This window comes from Acipenser ruthenus, chromosome 9 (genome assembly GCF_902713425.1).
Source record: "Acipenser ruthenus chromosome 9, fAciRut3.2 maternal haplotype, whole genome shotgun sequence".
Lineage (NCBI taxonomy): Eukaryota > Metazoa > Chordata > Actinopteri > Acipenseriformes > Acipenseridae > Acipenser > Acipenser ruthenus.
In genome coordinates this window covers 45111382-45138650 of record NC_081197.1, presented here as the reverse complement: position 1 = coordinate 45138650, position 27269 = coordinate 45111382, and the positions used below count along the sequence as shown (strand labels likewise).

At 38.8% G+C, this 27269-nt stretch overlaps 1 protein-coding gene across 2 annotated transcripts in view; it reads left to right on the top strand.

Moving 5' to 3' along the window:
- The window catches only part of LOC117405196 (ralA-binding protein 1-like), a 63818-nt gene that overhangs the window by 14540 nt on the left and 22009 nt on the right, over nucleotides 1–27269 (top strand). For both annotated transcript variants that reach the window (XM_059030066.1, XM_059030065.1), the window contains exons 2-5: nucleotides 7904–8296; nucleotides 8485–8852; nucleotides 12339–12500; nucleotides 14286–14417. In XM_059030066.1, the coding sequence (XP_058886049.1) occupies nucleotides 8017–8296; nucleotides 8485–8852; nucleotides 12339–12500; nucleotides 14286–14417 (942 nt within the window). In that variant the 5' untranslated portion in view covers nucleotides 7904–8016. The remainder of the gene's footprint in view (nucleotides 1–7903; nucleotides 8297–8484; nucleotides 8853–12338; nucleotides 12501–14285; nucleotides 14418–27269) is intronic.

The window sequence follows — 27269 nt, the reverse complement described above, 5'->3', positions numbered from 1 at the left end:
GGATCTGAACTAGTCTATGTCTCAGGCCACAGGTAGATCATTATCTAAAGCAAGATAAAGCAGTCCAGCGCTCACTACATAGGAGCCATGGAAGCTTCTAACACAAATACATTAAGGTCACTGGGATAGTAATCATGCAGTGTTCTAAAAGTATACGTCTGTTGGAAATCTGCAGGGGAAATCTTGTACGGGAAGTTGCGAAATTATTATTCAAGACGCTTTATAAAATGTGAAGACCAGCTGCATTAAAAGCTGATGGGGACGTGAGGCAGGAGTTCACGTACACTCTTATAAACCCAAAGCTGTGAATGAATGGCATTAATGAAAACCTGCTAAATGTGCAGATTTCGTATTGCTTTATCTTTCTATTGTCGCAGACTAGTGCTATTTGCAGAAGAACACTTTAAAAAATTTTAATGTGACCAAGAAAGTCAAGTCGACAAACGTTTTGGCTAATGCAGCCTTCAGTGTGATGCATTTCATATTTTAATGGGGTATGGAAAACGTATGTAATGGCGGAAAAGGTATAATTTATGTTTGTAATGTATTCCTCCCAGTGAGGCATGGATTGAAGCATCCCCACATACATCATTTACTGACGTTTGATTATATGCAGTATTAACTATCATCTAAAGTACAGCTGATGCTGGCCTGGATTAACAATTCTTTACAATTATTTTCCCAAACTCTGTGTGTGGTGAAATAGAGATAGCATATACTATAGACATGTTTTAATTATACTGTGGATCTTGCTGTTCTAGCTCTTTTTCGTGGTATTACAAAGGGCCAAAGATGTTAACAAGTATTCTCTTTGTCCATTTTATTACCAATGCTTGATATCTGCCCCCTCAGTACCAAAAAGCAAGCTTACAAGTTTTATTTTCTTAATGTGTGTTGTAAAACTGTGTGGGTTCTCCTTTCTCTTCACATGTATACAGCTGACATTTGCTATCCTGCTGGAAGCAGCTGGAAATAGAAAAATGGTTTCCATAGCAACCCAGGGAGTGTAAGAACATATTGCCAGATGCACTGAAGAGGGGATTACAATTAGAATTACAATTAAAGTATAAATTCAGCACTTTTCATTTTGAAGCATTTTACTGTGTGTGTGTGTGTGTGTGTGTGTTTTAAAGTTCTTGTTTAAAAGGCATGGCATCCACATATGTCTGTAAATTAGTGTTCTTGGAGACTAGACTTTCCATTTGTGTCTTCCAGGAATGGGTTATTAGATAATGGGCAAAAACAAGCCTATCTGGATTAATAGAAGACTCGTGCAGTTGGATACGACTCAGTCCGAGACACAAGCCTACTGCTTTTGTTTCAGAAAGTTTTATTAGATTTGGCATCTCGTAGGAGCATGGATGAACCTGTTTATACACCCAGGTTATGGGTTGTGAGTCTGACCACTACAGAAATATCTGGAAACCCCCTTGGTAAATTTTAAGATGAAATTTGGTACTGTATACAGTTTTGCTGAGTTTTTGCAAAAATCTAGCTCTGGTGACTTAAGTATGCGTGTTTTGCAGCCTGTGATTAGTTATGCCAATGAAAGCTTGACCTTTTTTCCTTACAATATGTTACTGTATGTTTCCAGTTAATGATTTATTTCCAGAGGGAGGAATTTGGTTTCTATCTAACCTGTAGTACAGCTCGTGGAACTGAAACATTGGGAGGCCAAGCAACTTGACTCAAGGTCACACAGTGACTCAGTGTTTCTGAGCTGGGATCCAAACCCAGGCTGTTCTGGCTTGAAGTCCATTGCTATAACCACTGGACCATTATTCTGAGTTTCCATTGAAACGGGGGCCAGATCCTAAATAGGATAAAGAAAAGTCTGTCTACTGTAGAACATTTTTAGGCAGCTTTTCAGGCTGCGGCTCTAGAGTGCTTGTTTCTTTCTTAAAAAAACTGTCACTAAGTTAGTGGAAAACATTTTAGTGTTTGGCATAAAGGACAAAAACGATTACAGAGGCTTACTATTTCCAGGTAGAGTTCAACAACATAAATCATCATTGCTGGTCTTGATGTGGTTTTATTGATGGCTACGTTACAGAGAAATATTGCCTCAAAATAGGACTTCTCTTAAACTACGGATACAGATGACCTTATGAAGATTTGTTTGGTCAGAATCTCGCCCTTTGCGATCAGCATGTTTTAAATTCAAACACTCTGTATTTAATTAGTTCTCCTGTTCCCTTTGAGTCACAGGTTGTATTGCAGTGTTTGACTAATGTAGACAGAGAGGAATACATGAATGTAATAGACAAAGAGGGGAATACACTTCACAGTATAAATAATGGTATATTATCGTCATTAGTTTCATTCTCTAGTATTCCATACGTTTACTTGATACACAATTCTTTGATTTCTGATTTTGAATTCTTAGTATTTCTGTGCATTTAAAAAAGAACAAAAAGAAAGAAAACAACCTGTAGCTAGCTGTACCTTTAAAAATGAGCTATTTTACCTGCTCTATGAATCTGCCTGTCATGTTGTGTTTATGTCCCTGGTTAGCAACACACACTTGGTTCTCAAAATCTCATTCTTGCTTGCTTCTGTGCAGATAAGCCTTGCTTGCTGCTTTATGGTTCTAACTGAATGTTGGGAGGCTGATTCATTATCTTCAAAACTTCCTAAGGACAAAGCTAATCCAGTGACTTACCCACTGTATCTACAGTAGTTAAGCAAGATGCTAATTATTGTCTCCCCAAGAGGCAGTTTTGTGTGTAGAGCTATAATTGCCATTAGCAAAGGGATTTACAGGATAATGGTGTTCTGCTACCTCGAAATGGGATTAGTTCCATTTCATTATTACTGGGATGTTACTGTGAGTATGAACTCCTTCTGAATTTAAAGACCATAGTTCTGTGATGTCTAATTCTCTTTATAGGCTTGCTCTGGAACATGTCATGTGACTGGCTCACCCTTCAGTGCAGCTTGTTTCCATTTATTGGAATTTCATTACTCTTTAAAGATTGCAGGATATCTTCTTACATGTGACTAAACTGTAATCGCTTACCTTTATTTTGACACCAAGAAAGTCCTTGTCCGATTCTGGGAAACAGGAGTATCCAAAAATATATATTTGTTTCACCAATAGTAATTTTCAGCTGTGCGTTTGTTTGTATAGTAAATGGCAAATGACATTTAATAGAGAAAAGTGTAAAGTATTGCACACAGGCAATAAAAATGTGCATTATAAATATCATATGGGAGATACTGAAATTGAAGAAGGGATCTATGAAAAAGACCTAGGAGTTTATGTTGACTCAGAAATCTCTTCATCTAGACAATGTGGCGGAAGCTATAAAAAAGGCCAACAAGATGCTTGGATATATTGTGAAAAGTGTTGAATTTAAATCAAGGGAAGTAATGTTAAAACTTTACAATGCATTAGTAAGACCTCACCTAGAATATTGTGTTCAGTTCTGGTCACCTCGTTACAAAAAGGATATTGCTGCTGTAGAAAGAGTGCAAAGAAGAGCGACCAGAATTATCCTGGGTTTAAAAGGCATGTCATATGCAGACAGGCTAAAAGAATGGAATCTATTCAGTCTTGAACAAAGAAGACTACGCGGTGATCTGATTCAAGCATTCAAAATCCTAAAAGGTATTGACAATGTCGACCCAGGGGACTTTTTTGACCTGAAAAAAGAAACAAGGACCAGGGGTCACAAAAAGGGGCATTCAGAAAAGAAAATAGGAGGCATTTTTTTACACAGAGAATTGTGAGGGTATGGAACCAACTCCCCAGTAATGTTGTTGAAGCTGGGATCCTTCAAGAAGCTGCTTGATGAGATTCTGGGATCAATAAGCTACTAACAACCAATCAAGCAAGATGGGCTGAATGGCCTCCTCTCATTTGTAAACTTTCTTATGTTCTTATGTTGTAGTTATATCTCTGACTTAAATTCACTTGAACTGGTGAGACAACCTCTCTGGAAAGGTTTGTATTCCCGATACAAAGCATTTCTGATTTTAAACATTTTTTAATTTTAGGAAATAGAATTCATGGATGTATAGCATGATTTTTAATTAAATTTGGGATCGGGAAGATGTGGGAACAACTTTAACACCATACTGGATACAACTAAAAGCAGCAAAAATGTTTGAGTTAATAATACCAAATGACAAGGGATTAGGCATTTCATGTAATGCCTAACTACTGAGTGAATCAGGCATTTCGCAATATGCCTGTAACATATATAAACCAACTGCAGTTAGACAGCCCAGTGACCCTATAAGCGCATTATAGTCCCTTGTCGGTAACAATATTCTTCCCTCGGGTCAATCATTTTCTACTTTAGCCCTCCTCTCCAGTCCATATTCTATCTATCTATCTATCTATCTATCTATCTATCTATCTATCTATCTATCTATCTATCTATCTATCTATCTATCATATACAAATACATACACTGGATATATTTAATGTAATAAAAATATGTATAACATTTTATATATTACATATTACTGTTGGCTTACTACAGTGACGGTTAAAAACGTTATAATGTTTATCACCATACTATTCCTATTCCTGCATGTAATAATTACCACTGAAGGTATGGGTTGCAGGTTTAGATTTATACATGTATGAATGTTAGTTAGGCTATATATTTGAGAATATGTTTGTATTGTAAGATATTACATGGATGTTATTTTAAAAATGTAATTATCTATCTATCTATCTATCTATATATATATATATATATATATATATATATATATATATATATATATATAAGAAAGAATGGCACCTCTGTGATTAGAGTTGTCCATATAGAACCTGCTTTAGGCTCTCATTTGCAAAGTGTATCTAGAACAGCACAAGATATTGAGATTCTGGACTTTCTCGTGTGGAAGCGTTGCAGTCCTGATTGACCCCGAGGTCCCTTTTGACGATTGTCACATGTTTAGTTTTTGCTGTCCAATCCCTGGAAATACCATTTATATACAATGCCGAGAAAGAAACAAAAGATAAGTTACTTTGCATTTTACACTACACAACATCATTGTAGGTCCCATGGCAACAGGATGATTAATATGTATCATTTATTTTCTTTCAAATGTGGTGTCAAGGACAGGGCTCATAATTATAGATTTGTGCACACTCTCTGATCTGGGAACCAGCCAGCACTGAAGGCGGTAATGGTGTTGTATTCCGGACAGATAGGAACGAATAGAGGAAGGAGAAAGATGGTTATTGTCTCGGAGTTGAACAATGAATGTCAGGATCTCGATGTGGTTGAACTGCAATGGGATTATCTGATGTTGAGCACAGAATCGAGAGTACGCATTCCATGCAGTACGATATGATGAATTGATAGCAGGAGCCAGGGCTGCAGACATATTATCCTGGGAGGATTGTAGCAGTCTAGAAAGAGATGCATTTAATCCATGATCAACTGGTAGAACAGAGGAGGTTGCAGCGGGGGAGGGGCTGCGGCTGGCATGAGATGGTGGAATCTGGAGACCTGCAGGCGAGAAGGAGCATCAGCAGCAACGTTAGAGGAACCAGGCATATGACGGGCTTGAATTAGAAACTTATTAGCAAACCGACAAGTCGACGCAGCAATTTCATTATAAACGGTACTGAAGAACGTCCTTTGTTAATTGTATGAACAATAGCTATATTGTTAAAGTAGAACAAAATTGATTTTCTAGAGCAGTCCTTGCCCCAGAGGAGGGTTGCCGCTACTATTGGATACAGTTCTAGAAGGGCTGTGGACTTCAGTTCAGGGGGCAGGTTGACAATTTCAGGGGGCCATTGACCATAGAACCATTGATCTGCCAGACTCGCCCCATATCCTAGTTGAGAGGCGTCGGTAAACATAGCCAAGTCTGAGGCCGCTATGCATTCCTCATGGAACATTGATAAACCGTTCCAATGTTGAAGCAGCGTAGTCCACATTGTTATGTCCTTGCGAGTCTCTGCAGAGATGATGATGTGCTCGTTGAGGTTGCTGACTGTTGAAGCGAGAGCTATCGGACGTGAAATGAAAGTCCTTCTCTGTGGAATGATTCTTGGAGCATAATTGAAATTAAGAGGAGTTTCTTTTTTGAAATGCAGTGAGATAACTGGAAGCTGCTGATCAGGAGGCGTCTCCATTCCAGTTTGTCTTGCGGGAGCCGGGCCTCGAACTTGACTGAGTCCAGTGTAATCACATGGAATTCTATAGTAGTAACTGGCTCTATAGTTTTCTCTTCCACCAGGGGAATGCCCACTGCTTTGAAGAGTGAACGGAGAGCTGATATTGCTTGATCCAGAGGGGGAGAAGGAGGAGAGATGAGGAGAAAGTCATCAAGTAGCTGGAGCAGGAATGGAACACGGTTGTTGTTTAGCAGGATCCAGCATAATGCTTCCGACACAGTCAAATATTTTGAGGCTGCTACTGCAGCCGAACGTCAATTGAGTTGCAAAATAAAACAGTCCCTCCCATTGCACGCCATACAGGTGACAAAGTGACGGGTGGATTGGCATGGATTTGAAGGCATCTGAGTTGTCCACTTTTGCTAGCCATGCTCCGTGACCCACTGCTTTGATGGACTTGATAGCGTCAGATATAACATATATTATTATTATTATTATTATTATTTATTTCTTAGCAGACGCCCTTATCCAGGGCGACTTACAATTGTTACAAGATATCACATTATACATTATTTCACATTATACAGTTATCACATTATTTTTACATACAATTGCCCATTTATACAGTTGGGTTTTTACTGGAGCAATCTAGGTAAAGTACCTTGCTCAAGGGTACAACAGCAGTGTCCCCCACTGGGGATTGAACCCACAACCCTCCGGTCAAGAGTCCAGTGCCCTAACCACTACTCCACACTGCTGCCCTAACCACTACTCCACACTGCTGCCCTCCACACTGCTGAGTTCCTGACGTCTATGAGGGTATACATTGCATAGAATGTCCCAGTATAGAGAAAATGCAATTAGAAACTCTCCTAGTGTAAGATTCTTCAGGAGGTATGGATCGCGGGACTTCAGTGTTACTGCGAGTTCTCCACAATCTACCACTCGGTGGTCAAGGAACTCATAGATGCTATTGAAATAGAAACCAGATTCACGTCCTTACCCTCAATGATTTGACGTCTTAGTTGGGGTGGTACGGAGTGGCGTCTGATGGCTGTTGTGGGCCCAGCTGCAGTGGAAGCTGAGGCCAGATTATACTGAGGAGCTTCAACCTCCGCTGGCTGGAGAATGCTTGAAGTGCTGGGGACAGCGGGCCGCTTCTCTAGAACATCAATCCTGGGGTTGATGGTAGACATTGAATCCACCCGAGGCTGTAGGAGGGCCTGCATATTTGCAGGATGTCTTTCCTTTTTATGGTATCTTCAACCAAATCCTATTTTTTTTTTCTTTACATACTGGCTAACTGATTTTGTTTTATGCAGCTTAATGGGGCAAAATGTTTACGTTTTCAAATTGCCGTTAAGCACGCCTGTATACCAGTTACGCACTGTACCTACTGCACAGTGTAAAGTTGATGATTGGAACATTACAACGCCTTTCCATGGGGTGGGGGGGATATAATCGGTTAAAACAGAATGCAAACCCTAATTTACATATTAATAATACTGCAGTACCTGTATCATGCCTTCTTTTTATTGTGTAGATAGTCAATTTGTAAGTAATTACCTTGTTAATTGGTTTGGATATTGTCATTAAAGACAAGCTATTCTAACTTGTCCTAAATTTAGAAAATCTGTTCCTGCTCCTGCCTCTTCAGTGGCATTTTGGTATTATACTCACCATTTTTACTCCGCAGAAATTGGCTGGTTTGGTGGTCAGGAAATCTGTAAAGATGTCTGCATTACCAAATTAATCTCGAAAAAATGTTCAGAAACAGAGGAAAATCATTCTACTTTCTCTTTCTTTTCTCAGCTCCGGACACCAGTGACACCAGCCCTCCTGAAAGGCTGGGGGATGACAAAGAGACAGACGTGAAGGAACGCCTGTTCAACAGCCTCCTGAAAACAGCCCTGCTTTCCAGGCTGATGGACAAAGAGGTCAAAGGCAGAGAGAAGACCAAGGACGACCGGGGCGAGGGGAGGAAGCAGAAGAAGGTCCTGACAATGGCAGTAGTGGTGGGGGAGCAGAACATTGGCACAGAGAGCGAAGGTTTGGAGTGGATGCCTGTCTTTGGAGCCCTGCTGGAGGAGTGTGCCCAGAGGACTATGCTGTGTGATGGGGTTCGCCTACCTGCTGTGTTCCGGGACTGTGTGCACCATATTGAGGCCAACGGCCTCCACCGGGAAGGGATCTACAGAGTATCTGGTGAGGAAAACTGCTTTGATAACTAGCTCTGTGTTTGTTTGTTTGTTTGTTTGTTTGTTTGTTTGTTTGTTTGTTTGTTTGTTTCTTTCTTTCTTTCTTTCTTTCTTTCTTTCTTTCTTTCTTTCTTTCTTTCTTTCTTTCTTTCTAAGTTGATATATCTTTAACTTATTTATGTCAACTGTTTCCAGGGCTAAAGAGCAGGGTGGAGAACTTGATGCTGCAGTATGACCGGGGGGGGAGGCCGCCCCTTTACGAGATGGACTACAACTCGGTGGCCTGCCTGCTGAAGCGCTACCTGCGCGAGCTGCCTGAGAGTCTGTTCACTGCTGAGCTGCTGCCCCACTTTGAGAAAGCTGCTTCTGACTGCTGGTGCCAATACCGCGCCGGGGAGGACGAGGCGGTTCTCACACTCCAGACTCTGCTGGCGGAGCTGCCCGAGACACGCCACTGCCTCCTGTCCTGGCTGGCTGTGCATCTCCACCACGTCATCCTGAACGAGGACAAGAACAAGATGAATGTCCACAATATCTGCATCATCTTCAGCCCCACACTAAAGGTACTTTTTTACCCAAACTGCTTAGTGGACATGCCTTTAGTTGCATGAAATGTATACCTGAAAGGTTGTAAAAATCCAAAGTCTTTTATATTACAAGCAATGTTAGCATTTTAATTACAGTTATCTTTTTCTTTATATGCAAATTATGATATACCTCACCTAGAGCCAGTGTTAGACTGTGTTGGGAATCATTGTGGTCAGGGGCTCTAGGATTCAATAAGTAAAAACATTCAATAATAGTAACTGGTTAAAAATAGACAACAGACCAAAACCTGTGCCAAAATCCATCAAAACGTGGTCTCTGCAGGGTTGATCGAACAAATATTTTTGTAAAAAGTCTTTATTTATTTGACAAGCAGAGCACCTTTGTAAATGCATTTCCAAGGAGGTCCTGACGTCAACTATGGCTATCATTCCCTCAGAGGCAAGTCAACCTTGTTTCCAGGTTGTTCTCTACTCGTCCAGTAGTGATGAAACTTGCTATTGGAGAGTGTAGCAGGGCGGTAGAGAGCCCTGTACATTGATTTGTTCATTTACTTTGAGAACGGGGTTTCCCCCTCTGCCGCTGTGTTATTTATTATTATTATTATTATTATTATTATTATTATTATTATTATTATTATTATTATTGTTGTCGTTATGATTTAGTTGTATTTATATGGCGGCGTAGCCGCATTGTTTGTATTTGTTTAGTAGCGTGGATGGGAAGCCCCATCCACAGTAATTGTGGCCGAGGGGTAATAGAATAATTGCCAGCTAGTTAAACCCCTCGGCCACGATATATAAACCTGCAGATGTCTGCACACGGGGTGGGTGTGTGAGAGGAGCGGAGAGAGAAAACGAAACTGAAAGGAAAAATTAAATACAGGATCAGTGAAGGCTACAGCCCAGCCTGACTTGTGTTGTTTTTGTGTTCGTGATTTTGTTTCTGTTTAACTGTGAGCAAGTCTTTTTTGTTAAAACCTTTTATTTATTTTTGTATTTAAAATAAAACGGCGCGCCGCGTCATTTACTTTGATCTGCAGTACTGGTTTGTTTAGTTCCTGCTTCTGTCTGACGTCACCGCCCTGCCATTCCTGCCACAGAGAGTTATTGAGATTATTTCTTCCTAGGTTGTGACCTGGCCTCTGATTGCTTTGGCTCATGAAAGTTATATCTACATTACAGAACTGCTTGCCCAATTTGTTTACACTTTAAATGTTCATTATAACAAGTTGTTCCACCTGCTGTGAAAGTAGCTCACAGGCACCTGTTTTGTTCACACTCCTGAAACTGGACTGGCTGAGCTATTCAAGGCAGTGTATATGGTATCAAGTTCAAGTCTTTAATTTTAAGTTGTGTAAACTAGCACAGCGTTTTTCTATGGTTGACTCATTTCCAGAATGTTTAAAAACATGTAGATTGCAACACAGGAGAAGGTGCCCTTCTTTGATCTGCTGTATGACTAAGGTCCAAGGTCAGTTTACTCATAACGGCATTCACATGTTAGGTGTTTAAAGTCATCTTTTAATGTATTTTGAAATTCTACCTGTACTATTACAAATACATTTTTTTCTATCTTGTCGGTCACTGTGCACACTGTTTTTATGTATGTCTTTATAATCTTGGAAGCTAGTGTGTCTGAAACGTTATGCTGGTTTTTAATAAAAGTTATTGCATTATATTGTCTTATTTTAAAAGACTAGTCTGGCTACAAACCTTTCAAATCAAATATTACTTTGAAATAGTTGAACTCTGAACTTCGTGGTGTAAATGAGTACAGTTATTGGAAATCATTATAAAGTGTTGAACAAAACGATTATTTTTTTTGGTGATATACTTTTGTACAGGATGTCCTTTGAATATAATGGTCTGGCAATGTAACTGTGATGCCTACATTATACGATCATTACAAGTGTGAACTTCTGCAAGTTACTGTATCTCTGTTTAGGAACTGAAGCAGTAGCAGTACACTGGTTCTGAAAAGGGATTTTGGTGTCCTTTGGAACTTATTTTAAATTTTATTTGACTCGTGTTTTTAAACTGTTTTGTATTTTTCCATTGCTTGTTTATCATCAGAGTAGGAAGATCTTGAAGGAGATGAATAGCTATAAATGCTCACCCACCTTGATTCTGCAGATTCGGTTACTTTTCACAGTGCTTTCATAACCAGTGTTGCCTCAGAGACTCTGAACTTGGTGCCAGACATCCGATGTCTGAAGGTATGTGTTAAGGTTAAAACTCTTTATCTGTGCTTACAGGTAGCAACCTTGAAATATCTACAGTCAGCCAACAGTTACATTACACTATGCACACAACGACCGCTTCAGGTTGCTGAGGAAGAAAATATATTCGAAATTAAATAAACTCCCTGTTTACTGCTGTTCAATAAACAGGGAGTTAATGTTTAGATACACATTTTCAAACGGCTAACACAATCACAGTTACTGTTACATTTCTGTTTGTGTTAACTGGAGCTTTTAAAGATATATTTATTTATTAACTGTATATTTTATTTACCATATTGTCTCAACATTAAAGCCTAATAAAAAAATAAAAAAATTAGATACTATTCACTCATTGGCTAACATTTGTCCACTGTTAACTTTTGTATTCTTAATAAGTCGTGCTTGAACTACAAGTCATGGTACTGCAATATTAATGTGCTGTAAGTAGCAGCAGGAAGTAGCAAGTAGCAGCAGGAGCATGCATGCTTTTTGTACATAGCAGCTTTGTACCTGTGTTGTTGTTTTTTTGTCTGCACCTGTACAGGTGCTAATTTTCATCTCACAGTCCCACAGATATCAGAACTCTTCATGTGGTGGTACAGTAGGTCTCGCTGATCTATTTAGTGTTTGACAGCACTCTCTTGCAGCAGGTGGAAGTTGATTAACAACCGCACACTGTGATGGATTTTGTGCATACAGGTAAATGGAGTAAAAAAAACTAGCTTTGGTGAGAGGGTTGTGTAAGACAGTACAGTATTATAAAAAGAGGGTTTGAGGCCACAGGAGTCGCTCTGACTACGCTGTATACTGTATGTGCTGTGAAAGTTAAGATCACCTTAAAGGCAAGTTCTGGTGTTCGGAGGAAAGCTGGCACTTTTGCCTGCCTTTTAATAAATATAACTTAGTAAGCCCCTATCCCTTTAGATTGTTACAGTGTGGTTCAGTTGGAGTGAGAGGTTGGATGGACTATAAACCACACTATTAACTGGGTTGCAGATTACTCGAATAGCCTTGTTAGGTTTAGTTTTGTGTGATATGAAATCGTAACATATGCTGGACTGGTTCAGGGTGGACTAGGGTGTGTATGTGGAGCCTTTGATTTTATACTGGGAAGTTGCTGTGCATTAGGAGCCTACCACAGCACTTCCACAAACAGAATACAGACCTTGCATACTACTACTAGCTAGCTCTATATATTGTAGGTGGTTTTCTCTGCTGAGCAAAGCAAAGTCTGACAATCTTGCCAAGGTGATGTTTCATTTCTTTTGTGTTTAAAAAGGTAAGCCAAGCCCTCCTTCACGTGCTGCTGAGCCACGTAGAAGAGCTGTTTGGAGATGTGTCCATGCAGCCAGTGGTGAGGCCTCTTCAGTGGTCAGAGCTGTCATCCAACCCAGAGCTGCTGCACACTCTGGAGAACCCCGAGGAGGAAATCAGTAGACAGGTGAGACAGGTAGACAGGTGAGAGCCAGGCCCTGTGTTCTTCTAGAGCACCCTTATGCCAGTGCCTTTACCTGGATAATACCGCAATACAACACACCCCCTTTAACAAATTCTACAAGCTTTTGAATATTATTATGTTCAGGGATGTAGTGTCATCAGGCGATCATTGCCCGTTGTGACTAATTCTGTGACTGAAGTTTCTTTTACAACACTGTATATCTCATAAGTAAGTTATGGAATTATTACACTTAATACCACAAAGTAATCAGTTATTCAACAACAGGCTGCTGTTGCTATGCTATCAAAGGAACGTATTGTTTTATCCCAGGATAACAGGATTTGGAATCCCAATGAAAGTGAATGGGATAGCTATTCCGCTTGTTTTATAATCCTACAAGCATGGAAACATACTCTCAGACACAATCATGCTCCATGTTCAGTTTAGGCAGAGAAACCCAGGAGTCTTGCATGTTCATCTGCTTTGCATTCTACTGACACGCCAAGAAATATGAAACATGCAAATCAACAGGAAAAAATACAACATCCATCAAAATGACTCTGCAGCACCTCCCAATAGCGGCAGGAGGATGCAGAAATCTCATCCTAACATGATTAACCTTCCAATAATCCAGTTGGCATGGCTGATAATAGAACAAGATTAGAATGACTTGGAATAATTAAGACACTGGGGAAATGATGCAGTAATGGTGCTTTTTTCAAAAAACCTAATTGTGAAACAGCAGAACAAATAGCAATAGGTAACTCACTCCACAAAGCAGGGGCCAAAGAAGACAGGGCCCTTGCTAGTGTAGAATTAGAAAGTAATTACTGTAACTAGTGAGACACCAAGTTATAATTTGTGCAAATGAGTTTGTCATTAAACAAGAATAAGGTAAATAAATCTGCAAATTGGAAGCATAAAAGTGTATCAGAATCCCACAAGTTAAATTACCATGCCTAATGGGCGAAGTCACGATGAATAAAGTAGTGGATCAAGGAATGAACTATTAGACGGTCCAACAGATGTTGATTTGAATTTGCCTGACTACATTTTAAATGACTATCTCTGGGAATCATTGATGTATGTGCTGACATTTAGGGCAGCATTTGGTACAAGGGCATATGCAAATTTTCAGAAAGGAATAAAACAATTTTGTAAAACTAGCAAGACATTTCTCTGAATAATAATTTCCCAGTTGCTACTGTAGCTGCAACTATGTTAGTTCTTGCAATTTTTTCTTTCATTAAAAAAATGGCTTTTCTCCTAAATGTGGTGGTCACAATCCAGTCGGCGTTTGCTCATATCCCCACACAATGTAGCTTATTTGTGTTGCTTGAGAGTAAACTTGCCTGGTTCCTGGCGTCACTGAGCTGAACTGCAGCCAGTACCAAAAGAAAGATTCTGAAGGTCCTGAGCAAGTTTTGCTACAAATTTCAACCCACCTTTTTCCTATAATTATTGTTTTCGAGAGAAAAGTTTCTAGAAATTATACATTTCCATTGGGGTATGTAAACTTTTGACTACAACTGTATGTAACATCACCAGTTTATTATTCTTGCTAGAAAAAAGTGCTTGTTGGATTTGGTCAAATATGTGCAGTTGATGAGCCCTCCATTTAATAGACCAAGACCACTGCAATTTTTTTAGAAAATAACTTTCTCTCAGAATTGAAAACTTCGAGTTGATGGGCTTATGTGCACACATTCCCATCTCTTAAGAAGCTGAGTGGTGAGGATCAGTTTCCTTTGCTGCTGCACACTGATGCAGCGTCTCGGTCTTTCCCAGGAGTTCCTGTTGAATCGGCTCCACTCAGACCTCAGTGCTGGTGTGAAGGATCCCGTCAAGGAGGAGAAGCTTTGGGAAGTGCAGCGGATTCTCACCTTGCTGAGGAGGAGGGGAAGGATGAGGAGTTCAGAGGTAAGCCTTCTGTTTACATTAGGTTCTATTCACAAAACTGCCTTTATTATAATATGAACATACATAACTTTATAGAATGAACGCATTTTACTTCATAAAGTCAAAGTAAAATGAGTTATTGAATTACATACCGCTTTGTAGTTTTCCGTATACTTAATGAAAAACTGACAAATTGAAAAATGTGACATTTTGAAATCCAACATTAAAATACTTTGGTACTATTATGGCTTCCAGTAGACTTTTGCGATATCATTTTGCAGTTTCTTCGATTTACATAATGTTAAATTAAAGATGATGTTCAGATTTTATTTTTTATTTTTTTAATTCTGTCAGTCCTAAAATTGTAGGTGATGCAACAATGTTTGGCCATAGATGTATTTAAAGATGTATTCATTATTTAAAATGGTTCCTTTTAACAAAACAGTTGCCTTTTTTATCTTGGTGATTTTAAATTGACATATGTTAATGTACAACTGCCTAAGGTGTTGTACCTCACTGGGCTATCCTGGTGAAATACAGTTTCAATTAAGGTCAAGCAGCTGACACTTCGATAACACCCAGTTAACCGGTACAGCCTAGCCTGTGGGTCCTTTAGGCATTTTCACAAAGATGCATGTTTGATTACTGTGTGGTTGAAAATGCAAGGGATCGAACCCGTTCTCCCTGACTTTCACCCAGATACTCTGCCAGCTGAGCTGTCAGGTCAATTGGATTTCCTGGACTGTCCCACAGCTCATTTTTATTTCTTCACTAGCATTTAGGCTCTGCTGAGCGTGAAGCTGTTTGAGGCAGCATTATTAATGGTTTGGTACAATTCAATTCCACAGCTAGCCACCTGAGGATGTTTGGATGATTGTTTCTCTTTGTAATAGTTTCAGTTCTAATTGGATCAGTTTGCAATAGAGTGAAATTACCACCAGGTGGCTACTGAGCTTTCTTTAGTACAGTGTGTATACAACAGAGAGGACCCTCCAGTCAGTGCTCCTATGTCCGTTATTGATCCCATTGTCACTGTTTAGTACAACTAAAACACCATTCATACCATTTCTACTATTTTACCTTTCTACAGCTTATTGTAATTAATGCCATATGATCTATTGTAACTGGTTTGTTGGGTGCAAGGACAATCTTTCTGCTCTTTACAAGCAGGAGGATTACAGATAGGGTAAGACATAGCCTCATTCTTGCCTCCAAAGTTGGCTTTGGCTGTTGCTTCTTGTACTGGAAATGAAGATCACTTTCTATGTATACTCCTGTTTCCCTTACCAACTCTTTAAAAGCAGGACATTAAAGTGTCAGTTAATATGCAAGCAAACAAATGCTTGGATGGATCCATCATTGAGAGTAATGCTATACTAACTAATGGCGTTTACAATCCGATGTAATGCTTCTTTATCACGCAGCCTGTTTCAACTCTTATGTCATTGTCAGTCTGGAAACTTTTACCTAATGAGGCACAATGCTCATAATTATAAATATACCGTAAATTATCAACAACTTAAATTGTATTTCCCAAACTCTACAGTATTTGCAGTGTGAAAAAATGTAAATCAATATACATAATCCTAACAGAAAATTATAGCTCCAGGAGGGCCAACGGAGGGGTGAGAAACACATTGTCCTCATGGTAGTGCCCCTCTACACCCCATTGTTAAGGCACTGAATTAGGTTAACTTTGGTCTATCTAATGTGTGGTTTCTCAGACTCACTAATCCTGGACTACCTGATGTTCCCTTAGGTATGGCAGTGTGAATAGAGCCTGTGAAACCAGCCATATATGGGCATGTGTTTCTGAGCTTAGCCAGCAACACTGTATTGAGGATTTTTCCCAATTTGCAAATAGCACATGCATGTGGTTTTAATATTTTAAAAGGATATATAAAAAATGCAGTTTCAGCAGTCAGTCAGTCATTTAGACAGAAGTGGAAATCTTATAGATGTAATGTCAAGGAGATTGCATGTCTAACAAGGCCACGTTTGGTGGATATCATGGGGCCACGTAGGTGGATCAGAGGGCTGTGAATTAATTATATTATCAGAGAAATAAGGGGCTATGCTAAATTTATACAGTGTAATATCATGTTGCAGATTGGAACAGGCGACAACCCCAGTTTAATTATGGAAAGAAAATATTTTTTGCAAATTGAGCACCCTTCTTTTTACCCATATCCATTTACCTCATGTTAGATTAAGTCCCAGGAAACGCTTTGTTTTTGTTCACAAAAATGCACTGTTCTAGTTTTGAACTGACTGCATTATAAAACATTTAACTGCACAGGCAGTACAAAACCTCTCTTGTACAAGCCCCATGTGGTACCCTTTATTGCATCCAAAAATGTGCGAGACGTATAAAATACTTTTATTTTTTTATTTGTATTTAAATGATTCCTGTGCATTTAAATGACACATCAGGGGAACATGTTGCAGTTAGTACAGATTGGCAAGTCAAAGTTATTTTTTATTATTTGTATTCAATTTTTATACAAGTTGAACGTGTTAGTGAAACCTGATCTCTGTTTTTTATATACAATTTAATTTCCATGCCATTTGAAAACTAATATCAGCAATTCCAATTTACTGCTGTTAATGAGAAGAAAATGTCTCTAGTATTAAATATATGGCTGAATAAAAAAAATTCCATTAAACTTTATTGAAGCACTGTATAACGATAAAGATTTTCAAGGCTGATTTGGTAAGACAGAAGGTGCCTCTTAGCAAGTTTACTACAGGATTTTAAACCGGGATATTGAATTTACTTGGATTTGCATTTTATTTCTCATATCTGCCACAGAGGTTATTATTTATTTTTTCTTCAGTCTGAAACAATATCTTGTACAAGTACATGCAACTGTAAGTTGTATGTATTTTAAGTATAAAAGCCCCTCAAGCTGTTATTATCCTACTATTCAGAGTAAGAACCTGTTCACTCGTATTGCAGTCATAAGCACTGATAGTTGGATTGGACTTGCACAATGCCAGATGCTCTGTATTCTTCAGCAGTATCTCCATGTATCTACATTTATATCAGCCTTAAGAAGTAAATAAAATAAATACAAAATGTTATTTTCTGGACGGTGAATAATAATGTACTTGTATTATTATGAGGAGTACTGACTTATCCAGGGTTTCAAATAAAAAATAGTTGGGCAGTTCTCATGTGAGCAGCTTGAAGATCAATATAATCTGTCTGGAAATCTCTTACGATGGGACTACACCAGGATTCTGTCTTGGGACCTCTACTTTTTTAGATTTTTGTCAGTGACTTGCCTCAGGTCTGTAAAGAGTCCAATATTCAACTATAAGTTGATGACACAGTATTGTACTGTGCCAACAGCAGTTTAGATCAACTCAACACAAACCTGCAAATACATTTTTCATTAGTACAACAGTAGCTTCTGGACAATAAACTGGTCTTGAATGTTACAAAAACGAACTTCGAGTAAGTTCATAACGATCCGTGATGTGGTCTGCTCTAGTGCTCTGGGGTTTTGAGAACTGCCCTCTAAATCACGGCAGGAAAAACATAGCAGGAAGTGCTCTGGCTTTTCTGTTCCCTACCACATCATGGCTCATTATTGCTGTGTCCCTAGTTTGACAATGTGGGGAATAATCTTATGCTGTCAGTGCACTAGAGCGGCCATTTTGAAAAGAGCTTTGAACAGACTTTAAAGTTATGTACAAAAAGTTGTCAGGATGTTAACACTGAAAAGAAAAATGACAGGTACGTTATTTAAACCCTTATAGCAACACGTGGGGACGTGTAACGCTATATTTTTCCAGAATCCTGGTACTTACTCTTTTAATGTTGTTTTGAATCTCTCAAACACTATACAAAATGAAGAATTGCTATTTAAAACTCTGGAAGGGCATGCTTTACCAAGAGTAGTTAAATACCTTGGCCCCAAACTTACTTTTGATGAACATATTAGTAATTGCCTGTACTGTACTTTCTTGCAAGTTGAATGGCACATATCTATTGACTTTGTGTTGGTTACTTTGCTTTGCTTTAAGACCCCAGAGAAATACCCTACTCAGAAGTAAAGGTCGAAGAGCATAGACAGCAGCGCTTTGCTGGGCAAACTTAAACTCTGGTACTTTGTTTGGTCTACTGCCAAGACTTCTGTGGCCACTTACTGTATATGAGGTTTCCCTGACAACAGTAGAGAAGCTGGAAGCATTAATCAGTTCATATGTCAGGAATTAGCCTCATCAGAGTGGGACTGTATGGTAAAGGGATACTGCAGCTGCCAGTCACAGCTCTAACCGAGGAGTTTAAGTGTGCCATGGTTCGATTGGAAATTACATTGGTAGAGTCACACGATGAATGTGTGAGGGAGGCAGCACCTGTATTGAAAACTGGAAGTGGGCAGTAAAGGAAGCTGTAGAAGATGCAAAGGCTGTCCTTCATATTAGTGATATCATAGGGCAAGTACAGCATGGAAGAGGAGGCCTTGGTCTCAGTTCAGCTCCTCCTACATGGCACAAAACAGCCCGGTTGGGGACCTCAAGCATTGTAGAAAGAAAGCAACGTCATTGTAAAGGAAGGTAAGTAAGATGGGCTTAGGGGGATGGAGGTGGGTGATGTTGGGACGCCAGAATCACTGTCAAGCTCTCTTAAGGTGTTGGGGGATAGTCGATGAAACGCCAAGGATGGAAGGAGCCCACTTGAAGACCCCATAGAAGAACCCTTCTCAGCTCAGTCCAGACAGTTGTCATGCTGATGCGCTAGGGAGGCCTCACATTGGTTGATCCTTGGAGCCAGCATTGCAGCTGTTGTGTCTGCTGATGCGCCAGGGAGGCAAAATAGGCTGATCCCTGGAGCCAGCATTACACTTCAGCCATCAACACCTGACAGAAAGATATCTACATCATCAGATGGAAGGAAACACAAATGGATCACATTGGTTTACAGTAAAAGAAGCTATGTCTTAGTTGGTGCTTATCTTGGCGAGAGCTGAGTCCAATATCAGCATGAAGTTTTAACACCTACTCTCATGTAATGGAAATCATGCTGTTAAGTCTGTCTTCTCACTCTTTGTTCACAATGCCCATTTTATGTGATAATTCTTAATGTCTGTCACTAATGAGTAAACCATATGACCAACTGTAAGGGTTGCATTCATAACTGACTATGGAAACAGCACTGCTTATAACCTTTTGTCATAACCATTGCTTAAAAATGTATGACTAGGTGGTCCATGACTTCCTTGTTGCAGTTTGAGGTTGATGCCCAACTAACCAATCTTTGCTTTTACTGATTTGTACAGCGTTAGATTTAGCATACTGTACTGCATAGTCAATCTAGTGACACATCAGTGATTCAGGTTATTTCTATAATGTTAATTCATAATACTTACCTCCCCTTTATAAAAGTAAAGACCTTTTCTTCTTTTCCCTATACTTTTATACCTGTGGACAAACAATGTGGTTAATAAACCTTCTAATTGCATTTTCAGCTTAGAAGTGGAAACTTATAGCATGAAATGAGTAAAAGATTGGCAGATTGAAATATAAGGCACTCTGCAGGGAAGGCATCTTGGAGACTGCAGTGCAGTAGAGGCAAGAGTAGCTAGCTATTAGGGCTGGCTTAGCACATTATAAATCAAATAGACTTCTGACGAATTGGGAAACAAATTGGCATTGTCAGATGTCGTATTGGAGAAGGATATGGAGCTACTGAGTTCTCCAGGCTTTACACACTGCCTTAGAGAGATGAATATGAAATTTCAGTCTTACCGACATATATATATCTTGAATTTATGAGATTTTATATATGGGAGAAAAAAATAAGCAATCCCCAATCAACTAAAAACACTGTCAGAAAGCTGTGGAGGTGAATGGATTATTAGCCTTATTAATAGCATATGCTATTGCTGTGTCTGAAATGAGAGGAGCAGTGTTTCAGGCAGTGTGGCAGCCCTAATGTACCGAAACACCAACAGTTATGAGTCGGCAGCAATTTCCAGGTCGCACTAATTGCTTTCTGAAGCGTTCCAATCGTAGACCACAGTCTACTATTGAAGTTTGTTTACTTGTCTGCTGAAAAATACAATTTGAGACAATGATCCGTGGGGTGCTTAAATTGGGATTTAATTATTTTTGCCTGTGTAGAGAACCAGAGATTACCGTTGCAATTTGCTTCTCTAATTTCGGCTTGGTGCTAATGAATATTCAGTGCGCAGGAGCAGCCATCTTATTTTCATAGTTAGATAAGTACATGATTTGTTCTGTGGCCGCGGAGATTACCGCACCGTTGGCATTTTCATATGTGCTCACGTTGGCTGCATCTTTGCTACCAGACTGCTGGTAGGTTGCTCTTTGTAAAAAGTTGCCTGATTTTAGTATTAGTGAAGGCAGATAGCTGAATCGTTTGTCCGCTGAACAAAGGAGTTTCTTTAGTTATAATCACATTTATGTTTCTATATTCTGGATGTATAATTATGCTTGGTGTAAATCCCTTTACCTTAACTATGTTTTACATTCTGTAGAAAAATCAAGAATAAGTTTAGAGGACTGATTGTGATTTTGTAAAACACCAATAAACATTTAAAGAAGCCCTCTGATCAATGCAATGCAGTTCTCTGATTTGCTCGAGACATGATTTACAACTAAAGTAGATAACCATCAGACTCTTAGTTTGTTTTTTGGTCACATCAAGATGACATCTGATCAGACCATGAGACAAAAGCTAGAACCCACCGAAATGTGACCAAAAACTGATATGTACACAATCTAGTATTGGTGTTACAGGTAATCCAACAACAAAACAGTCACTGCGGCGTCATTGTCGGCGTATTCCTCTGTTGTCAATCAGTGGTTATTGAAGGTTCTGATCATATCTGTGAATCGTTGTGTCCTTTTATTTTTTTAATGGTCATGAGTTACAGAGGCTAATGATGTAATATATGCATTTACATGGATTGCAAACACATGATTTATATAAAAATGCCTTTCAGTACAGAAGTTTTTAGATACGACTGGACCACCACACCTCCTTTTGCATCATTCTAGCTATATTGCTTACCACTGTGCATGCATACCTAGTCAGTGCTTTGTCTCGGTCAGTCATCTCATCTTGCAAGTGATCTGTCTCTTTTTGCCTCCCAAAAAGGAAAAAAAAAATGTAGATGACTGCAAGCTATGTCACTGCTAAATTCAATCCCTCCTAGGAATTCACACATCATATACCGTGCTCCTCTAATCTTAAAACATCAGGCGGATTTGCTGCTGGGTCCACTGAAAGTCTGGCTGTGTTGCTGCTGTCACAAATTAACTGTATTTTGGTGCTTGGCATGGCTATTAGAAATGGAGTAATTTATGTGAAGCTTGCAATTTGCCATGTCCCTCAGGATCACATTCAAAGCTTTTCTAATGCACTAAAAAATCCTCCAGCATAGCATAATAAAGAACCTGAAAATGAAAGTTGTAATGATTTATTTGCTACATTTTATTTTAATAAAACCAAGTAGCCCCCTGGAATACATTTCATCCTTGGTAAATTGAAGCTGTGGATATGTTCTCACGCCCCAGTGTACTGTATGAGCATTGATCTAAACCCATCGTCAATCGTGTAGGGTAAAAAAATAAAAAAACCTCGGGGGATGCCTCGGGGGAAGTAAAAATATTCAGAATAAGCAGATATCCCAATTAAACAAGAGGCATTGGAGACAACCTTAGTCTCACTTTTTTGTTTCTAAATAAAAAGAAAAAGAATGAAATCAAATCACATTTATGATTTAAATGTTAAATACATCACTTGAGTCCATCGTTTTTTTTTTATTCCAAAATTAATCGCTGTTTTTTTTATTTCTACATGAAATGAAAAATAATGAAATCACGTAGTGTGATGTTGACATGCCAGGTTTCTTTGCAACAGCAGCCTGAGAAACCACAGGAGACTCCAGCAGCTCCTTCAAGAGTTCAACATGGTTTAGACAATTTACGCAAGTTGCAGCGTAATCACATATTCACTGCACTGTGCTACACGAACCTGTCTTGCTCTGAAAAGTGATCTCCGTTCATCATTTGAAAATACTGTATCCCAATTAAATGAAGTGACATCACAATTAAACGACATAAATACCATTGAGAAGAACCATCTCAAAGGGTTGTATCCCATTTAATCAAAAATCCCAATTTATCAGCATCCAGATTAGGTGGTGCCGACTGTACTGCTTGTGCAACTTCCTTAGCTGGGTGTCTCAGCAGGCTATCAGGATCCGGAGGACTGTCTGACTCTTGCATGTGTTTCCTCCCACATTTGTCCACTTCACTAAAAAATAGATTCTAGGATGTATGTCCTGGTGCTATTTCAGACAGCCTGCATTGAAAACTCCTCACTACCCATTCTCTCCGATACCTGAATTTAACAAGATTTGGAGATGTGGGAAATTAAAGTAAACTAATCTAATGGTTTTAGCCAGGCCTTGAATCGATTTTAAACCACTGTAAAATTTGTGATTTGCATCCGTTCGCGGCTGTGTGTTTGTCCATTTTTAATGCTGCTATGAACGTGTGCCTACTTGTACTCCTAGAACCCTATTAGAAAATGGATTTACTCTGTCAAATCCTTTGATACCTTGGACCACATTCATTAAGGTCTTTACTCCAAAGTGCAAGTGCAGTGTTAGAATCTTTAACCTAAGAAATAACTTGAAGGAACTGGAAAGGATAGAAGCCCATCTCTCAGGTTAAAATAACTCATTTTACACCATCCCAAATGTATAAACTGGCTCAAAATTAATGAGGCACGGCGTAAACTGCCACATTTTTAAATGTGAAAATTCTGCAGCACCGGTGTTCTGAAACCCTCAAAATGGGCTGCCAGTAGCACAGATTAACAGACTAATCTGTGAAAAATAGAGCCTCCCCTCCAAATGGGCTACCTCAGTTGAACATTTGGAGAGGCAATGACCCGTGTTGACTAAGTGTCTTGACTTTATATTATAATATTATTATGCGATGAATAAAACAAAATCTACATAATGAAAAGGATATAATGAACCAAGATTATTCTACGACGAATACAAACAATTGTACATAATGAAATAGCCGGTATTGAGCTATAATTTCATCCTCATGGAGATCAGAAAGGGTAATGCAGACCCTAAATACTCTCCCTCTGTTCCTGGGTTGTTTAGGAAGGTTAGGAGTCTGCACTGTCCATCGTAAGAAATGCCCATGAAAATTCACAATATCACGAATTTCACAGAAATTGTGTATTTGACTGCCTACCATAAAAATATGCATTTTACATTGCTTACAGTATTTTACATTACTGTACTCTTCGCCTCCCTTGTTAATTCCATATTTTTATCAAGTGGAAGCAGCGCTACAGTAGCTGTACACGGTCCGGCGTCAATGCCATGCATTTGGTTACTATGGCAATGGGTTCAAACAAATACCGGCTTCATGATTGATGAATTCCTCATACTGTACAATGACATTTTTACATACTGCTAATGTACAGTGTGTATAATGAAAAACACAAAAGCTTCGGTTTTGTCATTTCAGGTTTGCAGTTAACGTTTCTCCCATGTTTAATACCTGTATTTTGGGATTAGACAGCAAAATAGGCTATGGGAATTACACGGCCAATTTAATTGATGTGTCAACATAAGTTTTAAAGGCTTATAAAACTCGAAAATGTTGCTGAATTTGTCACTCAAGGTTGTTTTTAAAAAATCTATTTTGTCTTCTTGTTCCTTTTTTTGCAGCCAACGCAGAACATTTTAAACGCCTTGTTTCTACCAGAAGTTTGTTACATTTTTAAAGATTGTTTCAATAGCGAATCGAGTTACAATGTTCATTTTTAAAGAGTTGACTCAGTAGCTAGGCTAAATGTTAAAATGTTTCAGCAGCCTTGGTTTTTGGGTGATATTCTTGATGAACTATCAATGATAACACATTTTATGCAACTTACATCAGTAGAATATAATGTAACTAGAATTTTTTTTTTTTTTTTTTTTTTTTTAAATAAAATGTCGGTTTCGTGACACGCTGTGAAATTTGTTGGTTTCGTTTATTGTCATTTCTTTTAAAAAATACAGTGATTTTTCTGGGCCCCTATATGACTGCTACCATAATGCTCATTCCTATCAGCTGCTTTCTGACTTTTTCTTTGCACCCAAATAAGACCAATTTGAAATCAGTCTTATTTGTAGACCCTTGTATGGCCAGTGCTGCTGTTGCTTCATAAATCTAATTTTAATATCACAGACTTCATTTACAAATTAGCCCCACCTACAATTTGCCTATGCATATAATTAAGGCGTGTTACGCCTTAAAATGCATGGTTATGAGCGGAAGAGCGCATGGCATGGTGCAGCACATTTTGGCGGTGCTAACACGGCCTTAACGTGCCAAAAGTGTCATGATGCATACGGGGCAATTTTAAGGCTGGCGTAAACTCGGCGCTGTGGCCTTAATGCCGTCGCAAACGCTTGATCCATGTTCTCCGTTGAGTTTTTTTTTTCTTTTTGTTTCTGTTTAAAAAATGAAGTTTGAATTAGGAATATATTTATATTATTCTTGTTGTTTTTAGTGATGAGGAGAGCCTACCAGTGTGCCAATGTCTATTAACAGCAATGCTTTATATCTTAGTTCAGCCAATCAGAGCTCTGTCTTAACCCACAACATTTTATAATACAGTACAGATCTTTCACCATTCAATAATACATGTTGATAGTAAATTGAAAAAGTCCTCCTATGTTTTTCACTAATTACATTTCAGGATTTTTTTTATGTGAAATAGTGAAATAAAAGAGTTAAATAAAAAATATACTAGTTTTGTAGCATTTATAGACGTTATAAATATATAATATAAAAAAAGGATTTGCTGCGTTCTTATTAAAAGTTTGTCCTTTTTCATGGAACTCGATGTACTGGAAGTTGCTCAGAGTTTAGCTGATGAAGCAGCAGCAGCAGCATCTTTTCAGAACAGCCTTCCAGATTATTAACGTTATCTATTGGTTGTTGCGTGAATTTCTCCTCTGCCACATGCTGATGAATATACACCTCAGTGTTCTGTATTGCGACGCTGCCATGCTAGTTCCCATGCAGTTCACATTGTTTCTGCAGGGACAAATAAATACATTAGCACAACTGGACACCTTAATGAATGGCTTAATCCATCCTTATTTCAGCAAGTGCTTCCAAATTCAAATGCTTGGGGATGGGGGTGGGGGTGGGGGTGGGGGTGGTGTGGATGGTTAGAAGATGATGATATTCTGCAATAAATTATTCTTCAGACCGCTTAACACAGAAATGGCATGTTAATTCTTTAAAGTCCCATGCACACCCCTGGAATGCATGCAGAGAAATAAATAAATCCTTAACTTTGGCTATTCACGATTTAATATTTAGCAAATGAGAGATTTTCACTCACAGCTTACACTTCTGTGGCTTTGCATCGGTTTATATTGGTGACAAGAAGATCTGCTTATGCGAATCTTGATTTTCTTGCACCATATTTGAATAGAAAGAACATTAACTGCATGCAGGCAGGCCACATCCACTGTATTTTTCTATAAACCAAATGTTAAAAACTATACTGAACGAGATGGGATGGAGTCAGGAACTTCTTATACTTTCCAGGTATCTTCATGCGTAATTATTACAAATCAATATTGTTATCTCAGAGATTATTGCCACGTTCACTTAATGGCCAACAACCTGGAGGATTAAAGGATCAAATGAAAGCATCCTGTAGTCTGCAGTGTATGCAAATGCATGTAGTTTTGTGAGGTGCCGTGATATGTACTGACCTGTATAATGTGTGTACAGGTGTGAGAAAGCAGAACGATCTCTGTGACAAGGGGCATGATCCTGGTTGACAGTGCACAGCTCAAAAACATAGTGCCTGCATCGACCAATGTGTCCATCAAGACAGTCTTCCTGGAATGGCAGTGCTTGCAGAAATGCTTGTTTTCACACAAACAATGTGCTCCGTCCTACTCATTCAGTTAGTGCCAGTCAGTGTAAAAGTTTAAACAAGCTGATTTTGAAGCTCTTAAGAGTTTATATTTAAGACATCCGGACAATTTTTGTAATAACGGGATGCGGTGATCTGATTCAAGCATTCAAAATTCTAAAAGGTATTGACAATGTCGATCCAGGGGACTTTTTCAAAAAAAAAAAAAAGAAACAAGGACCAGGTGTCACAAATGGAGATTAGATAAAGGGGGATTCAGAATAGAAAATAGGAGGCACTTTTTTACACAGAGAATTGTGAGGGTCTGGAACCAACCCCCCAGTAATGTAGTTGAAGCGGACACCCTGGGATCCTTCAAGAAGCTGCTTGATGAGATTCTGGGATCAATAAGCTACTAACGACCAAATAAGCAAGATGGGCCGAATGGCCTCCTCTAGTTTATAAACTTTCTTATGTTATATTGAGTTTCACATCAAATGCTTAAGTTATGGAAAATATTACTACACTGTTTATCTTCGATTTAAAGAAGATTAAAGAAACCTTAAGATAACACCATTGGTAATTGATTTGTAATGGCTTGGGAGCAGCACTAGGAAGCGCTCATCTGGGACTAAGTGCGTCATCTCTCATATCTGCATATGTATACTATCATTAGAATAGCACAGATTTTCTTGCATACTGTTGGGTTATACAGTGTGTGAAATGCACTTCACCCAGCCACTTGCACCAAATTACTTTTGTTAAGGGATGGATGTATTGTTGGTCTGGGTATTGCAGGTGTTCCATCATATCTTATTAAATAGTCCATCATTTTTATATCTTATTACATATTAGTGTTGATTCATGTAATACAGCGAGCTTACCGTTACACTTTTTAAGTAATTATCTGAGGTCTGCAACTGAGCAAGTATTATGTTTTC